This window comes from Ciconia boyciana, chromosome 5, assembly GCF_034638445.1.
Source record: "Ciconia boyciana chromosome 5, ASM3463844v1, whole genome shotgun sequence".
In the NCBI taxonomy this organism is placed as follows: domain Eukaryota; kingdom Metazoa; phylum Chordata; class Aves; order Ciconiiformes; family Ciconiidae; genus Ciconia; species Ciconia boyciana.
This window is the reverse complement of record NC_132938.1, coordinates 40,374,113-40,386,152: the sequence shown is the minus strand read 5'-3', so window position 1 is coordinate 40,386,152 and position 12,040 is coordinate 40,374,113. Positions and strand designations below refer to the sequence as shown.

The window sequence follows — 12,040 nt, the reverse complement described above, 5'->3', positions numbered from 1 at the left end:
CCAACAGTTTTTAAGCTGCATCCTTGAGGTCAGGCTATTTGAAAATTGTCACCAACTAGGTGAAGCCATTATGTGAGCGGTACCACAGGGTGCGGGGTGACGGCAGTATCAGATAATTAATGTCATTAACTTCCCCAAGCAATCATTTTTCCTTGAAGTTAACCACAATCAGGATCCCAAAAATTTCCTGCAGAAGATGTATTGCCTCAGTAACTACATCTAGGAAGATAACATATTCACCTATACTCAGCAAAGACTACAATATAGCCAAAATATACCAACTACTATTTTTTTGAAGGTGTTTTCCCTGTGTTTTGTCCTCCTCCCCCAAGGAACACCATTCCTCTTGGTTACTTTGCTAAATAGGAGCATCTTACCAAAACATTCATTCACTCCACTGGCAACTGCAGTCTCTAAATATTTGAAAGGAGTTATAGCCATCTTAGACAAGTCAGGAAATGTCAAAAGAAAAAAAACAAATTACTAAAGAGCTAGAGGGATTGATTTACAACAATTACAATGGAAAAGTAGGAGAATAAATTACTTACAGTTTAGCTATTTCCTAACTAAAATCTGAAATGCAACAAAGAGGGGGAAAAAATACAGTAACACATAAATATTAAGTCATCAGAAAAACTTCTGGTGACAGATAAACACAAAACAAGAAAAACAAGTTGACAAATTCATATACAATAGAAATTCAACAAACAATCCTCCACGGTCCCCCTAAGCTATCAATGTTTTAAATTAAAATTCTGTTGCAATTTATGCAGCCATTAGTGCCTTTGAAGCAGATACACATGTACATGGAGGGGAACTTATTATGTATCACTCAGATTAGAAGCTAGGCAGAATTTAAAAAAAAAAAAGGTACTGAATGTTTATAATAGATAATGAAAACAATCATACCTGTCCTATTCACTATACAAAATTCAACACTTTGCCAAACATAAAACTCTTAAGAAGCAACTCAGACTTTGAAAGAGCTTTCATCTTTCAAATAACAACCTTTCCTGGAATTTCTTACAATTCATTCTACAAGCAGCTGTAGAACTGTTTGTAGTTGTAGCACATTTTTACATTAAACAAGGATATTAAACTTGATAGGATACCAATCTGACTTCAGTTGGATTCCCTTTGTTCCAAGCATTTTGTTTTAATGAATCACTGGCCACATTCAAAAAAGCAGCAGCTGAACATGAGGTTCTAGGCAGACTTCCTATCCTGGATGCAGAGTACCAATGGGAGAGGATTATTACCATCACGCTCAGCTACAACAACCTGAAGACCAAGTCCTGGTTCATTTTTACTAAAATAAGTGGACACACACCCTTGAAGAACATGCAGGAGTTTAAACACACACTGAACCTAAGTGAGCGTAAAAATAATATTTTTGAGGGGATGTTTCTGTAAGCCTCCAAACACTGCAGTTAGTTAAAGTAGATCCCCAAAGCTTTCTTAGAACCTTCAGAAGTGCAGTTATTTGTCAGCAGCAATCCTGTGAAAACCTTCACAGACACACAAGTGTGCTTACACAAGATACCCAGGAATGCACATACCTACACCAAGAACTAGAAAGTGCCATGGGCTCTTAGAGCTTAGTATTATACTCTACTCACGCAAAAGTCTAGGTCAAGGTTTAATAATTATGTTTGCAGAAGCGTTGCTTACTCTTCATAATGGGTCCTATTATACTACTTACGTTCATCCCATCGTATCTGATACACATCATGCTTCTAAAAAAAGACAGCATCTTAATGTGTGTGCATGTGTGTGTGTCTGAAAAAAGGGTGGCTACACACACGTGAAAAGGAAAGTTGCAGCAGAAAAAACAGCAACAGCAGAAAAAAAAATATTCTCCCTACCTGCTCAGTTTAGCAGTGCTTGAGTACTGGGAGTGAGGTTTATGCTTGCTTTCAGAGTGGAAAACCTAGCCTCATTTCTCACCAGTGCAGGTAACATCACAACGCAAAGTAAGGCACACTTCATAAACTTAGAGGTGGCCATAAAACTGATGGGTTTGAGATCACACCATCAAGATACAGTGACAGGAGGAAACCCCAGAAACTGGCACTCTGCTTTTCCTCCCGCTCCCACACTAACAGTAAACTCCATTAGCCATCAGCTAGCAACATTTTATGATTAGGTCAGATTTAAAATAATTTTTAAATAATAATAACTAAAAGGTATCTCTCAGCTGAGATAGCACCCAAGATAAATGGAGCTCAAGTAAACGTACCTATTTTCATTGCAAAAAGCAAGTCACAGAATCACAGCAGAAAGACTGTTCTGTACTTTATTGCTGTCTGTCTAAAGAGGCCCCAATGCCACTTTCAGGGATGCACTTTAGAACAGGCAAATACATTTACATTTGTTATTCCCATTCTAATACAAAACTAAGAATCCTTGCATAAATATAATTTTAAACCACTTAAAACCATGTGGGACAATTGACCGATATTGCTTTTGTATAGTCACATAATCCTAAAGGTTTGACTATGCAACAAAATGAAGCTATGGTGGAGCTATGGCAAACCCTCCCAGCTGTGTGGCTTCTTTCCAGTTACTGTTACCATACCACTGTTACCATAATTGTTACCATAATAACCTACTCCTGCTATTGTTACCCTATTACCATTAATGCAGTCTAGGTACATGCTACTGTCACACCTTCATTTCAATAACCTAAGAAGTTTAATTCATACCCAGAATGCCTGTGTAGCCTCTAGTTCATTTGGAAACTTTCAGCAAACAAACAATAAAGATTTTATTTTTTTTTTTTAATACTTTGCCATCCCAGGTAGACAGTGTATACTCACCACATCTTCCCAGTTCAATACTACATAAAGAACAAGAGCCAGAGACTAAACGCATTACAAGAGTTATTAAAATATTCATAGACAGTACAAGGAGCTAGAGTTTCAAGTCACTGGTGTCACACAACTGCTTACCCTCTCCTTGCTGCAGCTGCTCCGAGCATCCCTGCTGGGTGGCGGGGCAGAGAGGCAGCGGGTCCCTGCCAAACTGCGGGCATTCTGGGGGCAGGAGGGCTGATTCCCCTGGCCCCACCTTAAGCAGAGAGAACTGAAATAGCAGGTTGTGTCCCCAGCAGGCCACCCAGACAGAGAGGGAGCTGTAGGCCGCCCTGCCTCCTGCCCTGCTGGGGAGAGGCAGGATGCGGCTGCCAGGGGGTTGCCTCATTGGGGAACCCCCTGTGCTGCAGGAAATCTGGAAGAGGTGATTTATGGGCAGGATTCATTCCCATCCCACCGAGCAGACAGTTCAACTGAAAAGTATTAATCTGGGCCCTGTAAGCTTGTTAAATAATGAACTTTACACTTACGCTGAAAAAAAAGGGGGCGGGGGGGGGAAGGCAGCTTCGCACAAGTTTATCAGTGCCTGCTTGCTGCAGAACATGCCCTTGCAAGAGATGTGTACGAAGAACTGCTACTATTTATATCTGTAACGCTTCCAAGTTGCTGCAAATCTCTAAGACAAGATTAATGCATAACACTGACCTGCATAAAAACACAATACCCTTATTTTCTGCCCAGCTTTTCCTCCTATGTTGGAGGACCCTCAACTTCATCCACACTTTTTATAATCTTTCTAAAGCTGAAGTTCTTAAAATAGGAGTAAAGAGAAATAAATATATTGTGTAAAGAGTTGTCCCAAAAGGCTGTATGACCTGCACTTAGGCATTAGTTTAATATGCAGCAGTATGACATATGGATGGAAAGTAAAAACAGAAGAAGCATAACATCTATGAACACAAACTCAAGTGATCACACATTTTTTATTGAAGTTCAAGCAGATGACTTTTTACTGACAATATAATCATATTTTCCTTGAAACAATTACTTACAGTTTACTTATTTAATCCTTTCATAATTACTTCAGACATTCATCTCAACGTGCTCTCATCACAGGAACAAATATGCACAGTACTTACTCAAACAGTTCCAGCAAAAGCAACAAACTCACAACTAAAGACTTCCAACATGACTAAGTCTGCTTGGATCCAGACTCATTCTCTCTCTCTCTCTACTACTCACCAGTAGTCAGCACAAAAACATTTTTCTGTTAACGTAATCGCTTAACACATACTATCCCACTCACTTCCCGGTCTCTTGACCCTTCTTCCTTTCGTTTGCTGATAGTTCCCCTTTTTCCAGGGAGCACTTGCACTTCTATGCAATGCACTACAGAGGCAGCTCCCAAAGCCTTTCAGGTTTCTTCAAGAAACGGAGTGACTGTCCACAACACGTGCATGGGAACATAGAGCATCACTTAGGAGCATACCTTCACTATCAGCTGTTCTACCTCAGCAGTTTAAGTGTACAAAGTGTGCACCGTGCTCCAGTTTGGATTCTTTCTACCTTTTCACCATACGCTATTCTGAGGCTTTACAACTCAAATGCCAGTTTCACCCAGTAAATAACTGGCTTGCAGTCATGAGCTGGAAAGAGTTGAGGTATTTTTACCCTTCACTAAGTTTTGCAGTTTTTTATAAATAGTCTAAGTGATAAGAGTGACCAGCTGAATTCATTTTGTGTTCCTATTTTTAAATACTTAAGTTTGAAAAATACTTGATAAACATTTAAACAATATGATCACTGATAGCATACTAGCATGCAGAACATTGCAGTGCAAGCATTAATCTGTAATTAAAATATTTGAAGAGAGACTACAGTATACTCAGTAACCTTTTCCATGCAGAATATTATTTGAAAAGCATGAATTCTGTGAACAATATATGGTCTACAACAGTTTGAATACCTGAAATAAGTACAGCTAATGTACACTATCAACACTTGACTTCCCATGTAGTTACAGTAAAATCTCCCAAACTTCTATCCAGTAAAACAAACAGGATAGAAAAAAAGTAATCATCACAATATCAGCTTAACTTTTAATCCACACACTTCCCCCTTGCCCCATACTGAAATGAGTAATGAATGAGCTGGGTCAAGATTGCTTTCAGTAAGTATGTCAGAAATCCTCAAAACAATGGGACGAGGCCAAGAGTTGCTATAAGCTCAGACATCAGAGGTCTTCACAATAATGCCACATGCTTATACAATCGCATACTATGCATCATTTCAATGCATCAGCATACCAGGAACTGCAAAGCCACAAGTACCAAAGGTACTTGAATTCTACGTTACGAAACTTCCTATGCAAGCAAAAATTAACACAGAATTGTAAGTATTTGTGACTGCAATCTGAGAATTTAAGCCCAACCTTCACCATGGCCTGGGCAGAATGAAAGTTTCAGACTCGAGTGTCACTTTACACCTCCCGTCAACCCTGTCACGCAGCAGCAACTCATCCAAAGTGTCAATAACTCCAAGAGACTTTTCAACAAATGGAAAGCCTGGGCTTTTGTTGTCATCGTCCCCCCACACCTCCCTCGCCGCTTCGTCCCTGCGCACAGCTGCTCCTCTCAGCGTTTCTCTGCCCTCCCTCCCGCGCTCCCCGGCTCTGCCCGTCCCAGCCCGCGGCAGGACCCCGCAGCTTCGCCCGTGCCGAAGCAGCCTCGGGCACACCGCGACCCGCCTGCGGGGAGCGCCCCAGCTGCCAGGGCCGGGGCCGGGATCAGCTGAACCCGCGGGTCACTGCCCCGGCCGAGCCCCGCTGCAAACGGCGGGGCCGCGGCCGGGACCTCTCCCCGCAGGAGAGGGGAGCAGGAGCAGAGCCCTCGGGCTGCCTCTGCCGATCAGGTGTTCTGCGTTCCTTTGTAAATACAGTTGCTCCCCGTGCAACCTTCCTTCCAGCAACCGTGAAAACCCAGACAATTTTTTTTTTTCTCCTTAAACAAATCCTTCCCCCACTTTTAAAGAACCCCTCACTTAAAAAGGCTTCTCCCACATATTTTCCTCGGTGGGATTTCCAAGCGGTCCGCTCAAACGGCCTCGGAGCCACATGCCTAGAGGAGCGAGCTGGCATCTGCAGCGGGGGCATGGGCTTACCTTTGCCTCCCCCGCCTCGGGCTCCTCCTCGTAGTACCCCTGGCCGGACTCGTAGGCGGCGGCGGCGGCCGGCTGCCGGGGTCCCAGGAGCACGGCGCCGGCGGCGAGGCAGCAACCCAGGGAGAGCACCTCCAGCAAGTGCATTGTGCAAAGATGGCAGGGCGGGCGCGGAGCCGGGCCGCGGGGCAGTTGGAGGAATGCAGACGAAATTACGAGGCTCCTTCTCTTCCTCTCCCCCCTCCCTCCCCTCGCAATATCCAAGGCAGTAAAATCCGTGGGATGGAGAAGATGCGGTAGCAGCAGCTCCTAGACGCCTGCAGGGGAGTTCCCAACTTTCCCAGCCGCTTTGCAAATTCTCACCAAAGTTATCCGGAGTTTGCCAGGTAAAAAACCCACCAGGAAACCGGACATCCGAGGCTGCGCTCACTCAGGAGCAGGGGAGGTGGAAGGCGCAGAGAGGAGGAGGAGGAGGAGGAGGAGGAGGGAAGGGAAGAGGGAGAGAGCGAGCGAGCGGCAGAGCGGGACCGAGCGGCCGCTCGCACCCGGGGAGCTCCCTTCTCCCGCGCGGGCCGGGCCGAGGGGCTCGGCTCCGCTCCGCTCCGCTCCGCCCGCCGCGGAGGTCCCTCCGGACGCCTGTCAGCGGCAGCGCGGCCGGGGGGTGCGCGGCGCCTGGGGCTGCGCGGCGGCGGCGGGGGCCGCGCATGGCGAAAGCGCCCTCTGCCTGCGCCTCTGCGCGGCGGGAGGGGGCCGGCGGCGGCCTTCCTCCTCCTCCTCCTCCTCCTCCTCCGCCTGCTGCCGCTGCCGCGGCGCCGCCTGCCGCTGGCGCTGCGCTGGCGCCCGGGGAGCGGATCGCCCCGGGAGCGGATCGCCCCGGCGAGCGGGCAAAAGGCCGCCCGGGGCGCGTCGCGGCTGTGCCGGGAAGGGGAGGCGAGCAGGCCCGAGCCTCCCCTGCACACCCAGAGGGGCACCGGCGGAGCCGCAGAGCGAGGCTTGGCCCGCCCCGAGCCGTGGCTCCACGAAGATGAAGCCCGCTGTAGGTCCCAGCCCCGAGGGGAAAACAAAGTGCCCGGCTGGTTTCATTCAGCTCTGAAACCAACGGATGAAGTTGGCTAAAACGCACACGGAGCCAGCCCGAAATCGTGCAAGCAAATTTCCGTTAATCCTAATCAGTTACTTGTTGAGCAGTGTTGGCAGCTCCACTTGAGAGAGCAGGCTCGTAGCTTTTCTTGGCCAAACAGAAAAGCTTTTGCCATTTTAGAAACAGAGGGCCCCAGAGAGTGCCATATTTATTTGTAGCCTTCCTATCAATGACATCTTGGAGCCATCTTTGAACGGAAGTTACACCAAATTCAGAACCCTAAATAAAACAGGGCGTAGATACTAGGTAGTTACAGTGTAACCGTGATTAAAAGGAAAAAAAAAAAAGAAAAAAAAGTCAAACAGTAAAACCAAAAGAGATTGCACATTGCTAACAAAGTAACGCACTACAGCCTGCTCAAATTGCAGCCATGCAAAAGGAAAACGTTATAGTCCTTGTACTATTATTTTTGCTTGATGTGAACAGCATTATTGAACCTTGTCTAAATATTTAGAACGCTTTTCAAACTGTTCTGCATCACTTTTATACATCTTTTGGTAACAAGATTGTATGGGAACGAACTGTGGCGGCAGATCCCGGACTGCTTTGGCTGGATGCTGGCAGTCTGCTCTTGTTACACTGCTCTTATGCTTTGGGAGTCCCGTTATGTAACTATGCGGGGAACGGCATTCTGGGGGTTATGCGTGAAGGTGTCTCTAGGCCTTTAGGTACCTCCTGTTCTTTGTGATTTATTCCTTATAATTTTCAACATGGTATTTCAGCTTACTGCTACACAAATAAATTATTTTGATGCTAGGAAGTAATCACTTAATTTGCAATCAGAATGAAATCGAAAGTTGAGAGCTGCATTTTAAATGGTTTTTATAGTTACTAGAAAGTTATTAAAGCACTAACATCTTAACATTTTAACATCTTCAGAACACAGTAAAGCAATGAAGCAGAGCAGTGGTAGAAGTTAAGCAGAACAGCTATGAAGATATAAAATAGCATACATAAATTAAGAAGCCTATTGTTCTTCAATGGACCCTTACAGCGCTGTGGATCAAAGCATAGGATTAAAGCCTAAAGAGAGCATAGTCCAGGATGCAAACCCCATCTAAATAGAAATACAGCATTACTGATTTGAGTTTAAACATGCTAAAATCTCTCAGAAACATCACAGACTGGTGTAGAAAGCAAGTTCTTTGGCAGCACATTAATAAAACCCGCCTGACAAATCATGCACAGATAATATTATTTCAATAACTGAGTGCCACGCAAGGAGCGCCTCCCCGTAACTAAATCACAAAACAGGATGGAACATACCGCTCCCGCTGTGCCATCATAATATCAGCTGGCTTCATTATTTATTTCCCCAGTTCCCCACCACTTTCATTCTGTCCCTTTTTCCCCCCCAATTCACAGAACATCCATCACAGGATCAAAGGCTTTTATGCAAAAGAGCATTTCCACAAACTGCTCTGTATAGCAAGTTTAAAGTGTCATAATTGAAAGCTAGTAATCATAGTCACAGTGCCTCAAGTCACAGTCTAACCATAAGGTTTTTAAAATAAAGTGGTTGAAATCTATGATACTTTCTATCTTCTGTTTACAAACAAATAAATATTGCATTAGCTCTGGGACACTTTAAGATTTTCCTCAATTCAGGCTGTATTTCTTTCCATCCCATAAAAGATGGCTAATTCAAAGGTTTAGTAATTTAAAAATCTTTTATCATTTCCCCACCACTTAATGATTAACATTCCTCCTCTTGTCTTCAAATTAAGCAGAAATCAGCCTATGGGACAATTAATTTAAAGTTCTAAGTGGCATTCAGTACACTGACAGTGAACTGACCTTATAAACACAAATGACTAAAGAGATTTCCCTAATAGTGTAGAGATACAGGTCTAGGTCTTGCCCTGTTATGTTTCAATGGCAATGATAGCTACTGTTGACAAACAAAGGAAATTTTTTGTCAGATGTAAGATTCCTTCAAATTAATTCTCTTGATGTTGTTTTAAAATTGTATTTAAAAAATCCAGACCCTATTCTGTTGTTCAAGTTGGTGTAGTGTACATCTGTCAAGCACATTCCTCTCCTGTGTCTAGACATACCTGGTATGTTCCTTTCTGATATATTCTGCTTCTGAACATGGATGTGTTTCAATACCTGTTTCCTATCTCCATTCATTAGCAGTACAAAAAGTCAGAGAGGAACCACTATAAGAAACATGAGCTGAGACTGGGGAATAGAAAAGTGTCAATAGCAGCAAGAAAAATCAGTAGCATGCTATTGTAATTTGGTCTATTTGCTTATTGTAGAGTTAAATGCTAATGTTAAATGTTTTCACAGAATGTCACTTCCATTTTCCTTATATTTAAATTTTTGTGTTTGAGTCAAACCAATCTCCTTTGCATTCTCCTCTTAAATAGACATATAGAAGCATGCCCAAGAGTTAAAATCACAGATAGCATGGTTTGCTTTTGTTTCAACACATATAGTCTTACTGGTGGTTTAAGTGGAATTTATATTTAATGTAAATCTCAAAGGTAGAAAACCTTGTTCCCCGAATGCAGCAACTCAAAAGACTGTGGAAGTGCCACTCTGGAGTCATTCCAAAAGATGAAGGCACTATAGTAAGCTTCAGTCCTTGGTTCCTCTACAGATAGGACTCCCCCATATTTCCTCTAACGCTTAAAAGCAGGGGAAAAAAAAATTTGGATATTGATCAGTGTCTTAAATGTCAAAATCCTGTGTAAATACTGTAAATGAGCCTGATATGTATAGAGAAAAAAGAAAGAAAAAGAAAAGGCATTTCAGATTCAGTGCTAAACTACTAGAACAGCTGCTCACTAATGCATTTTCTGCCAACTGAATCTTTCAATCACAAGGTTTATTACACAGTTCTTATCATATTGCTTATCCACTTGGAGTAACCAGTTCTACGGAAGAGAAGACTTAGCTACTGAAAAAGGATGGTGCAGTGGATTTCAGGCTGCAGTCCACTTCTCTCCTCAAAGATCTCTTCTTTATATAAAACATATATGATTTAGTGGAAACATTTAGGAGTACTGCAGTTTTACTGCTTATGTGCATAATGGCCTTCCTCATTCCTCGCAAGCAGATTTAAAAACACATCTTTTTTTGTAAAGATCCTCATTTAGTATTTCCTTAAACGATCCTAGAAAAGGATCTAAGCATGGTGGCTTGAAGATCATCAAAAGCAACTGAAATCTTTTCCTTGACTTTGATCAGGCATCCTCACTGTAAAACTTAACCCATGGGAAACTATTCTACACCAAACCTCCAGCTAGGGATCCTGAAATGTAGCTTTATCAATTCATTTTCTCTAAAAATAGTGCCAGGATGAATAACTTTAATTCAATGAGAAGGACAACACTGCTGCAAAATAATTTTCTGCAATGCTTGACCTAGCAACCTGCACTTTATTATCTAGAAACTTCTCTTCCATTTGGTATAAAAGTTGGTCCCTTTTGAAAATTAATTAACAAGACAAGAATCCTTAGTCTTCAACCCTTTGACACCGTTTGGTATTCAGGGATTACAGGATTATTGGGATTTCTTTGTTCTCAGGGATTCTCTTTCTAAACTGTTAAAATCAAGACTATTGGCATCTAACATTAGAATTTCTCTATGCTACAGACTGGACGACTGCAATAGCATAAAACCCTTGCAACCCTTACTATAATAAGGGGTTAGTATGATGCAAAAATGGACAGCACAAGGCAGCATCTCAAGAAAAGTGTTTGAATTACCCAAAGCAAATGACATATCTCTAAAGCTGCCCTAAATTTAGAATGGAGAAAGCCCTAGCACACATTTTTTTCAGCTGTCGTACATCAGGATCTTTCTCTTTACCATAGTTTTTCTTCCCTCTTGTGATGTAAGGTCTCACACGAGGACAGGTATGCAGAGAATATTGATTTAACATCCTATAAACTAATTAATCTCTCCACGTAGTAATGATGTTCATTGTTATAACCTCTGACTATAAACAATAAAATGACTGATTGTAAATTTATGCTGCCTCTTAACTGAAAGCTGTGCACAATCTAAACTGTGTATAACTGAAGCCATGTCACTATATAAACAATTTTAGATTCAACAAAACATATTAGGACTTAAAAGCACTTGACCACTACACAAACACTTATAATGGTACATACCTTCCTGCAGTAGTCTTCCAAGCGACAATCTACGAGATAAAGAATGTATTCAGAATCTTTTTTTCCCCAATTATACTTACAAAATGTTGGAATGTAACAGAACAAAACGGTCCTAAATCAATTCAAGAGACATTTCTATATAATTGCTAAAACAATGGCAGAAATAATTATTTCCATAAAGAGATGCAGTTTCCACTAACTTTGTTCCTGCATACCTCTTCTCCACTCATATGTATTCTGCTGCATTACCTCCCTTTCTCTTCAGTGCTTCAAACCTTCTGTTCAATATTTTGGCTGTTCTGGAAATTAAGAATATGCTAAACCCTTCAAATGCGAATTGCTGAAGTATTAAAACTTCACAAAAATTGTCAAGCAGTATTGAGACAAATTCTTTGCCAAGCCCAGAATAGTATAATGTATTATTACTGATTATGATCCTCATTTTTCTTTATTATTTAATAGGTTTTCCTTACCAATGTAAATTCTTTTCTCCTATGTAAAATAGCCTTTTACATATTTGAACACTTACCCTTCCTTACTTAGTCATCTTGTTTTAAGCTAAATAAGATCAGTTTTTTCAACATTTCTGTATAGATTTTTATTTTCCAAAGTTCTGCGTATCCTTATAACTGTCATTTGAATAATTTTTAGTTGATCCAGCGGTTCTTTGCAAGATGATGCCCAACACCGAAAAAAGGGTACTTCAAAACCAGCCTGTGTTGTGCAGAACAAATGGGAGCAGAACAAAAAACCCCAACCCATTCTTCCGCATGTACATTCCCATATGGTATTTGCCTATT

The 12,040-nt window shown here is 42.2% G+C and overlaps 1 protein-coding gene across 1 annotated transcript in view; it reads right to left on the bottom strand.

Moving 5' to 3' along the window:
- VEGFC (vascular endothelial growth factor C) overlaps positions 1-6,394 on the bottom strand; it is an 80,155-nt gene extending 73,761 nt beyond the window's left edge. The window contains exon 1 of the mRNA XM_072863030.1: positions 5,973-6,394. Within this exon, the coding sequence (XP_072719131.1) occupies positions 5,973-6,116 (144 nt within the window). The 5' untranslated portion in view covers positions 6,117-6,394. The remainder of the gene's footprint in view (positions 1-5,972) is intronic.
- Between the last annotated feature and the right edge of the window lie 5,646 nt (positions 6,395-12,040).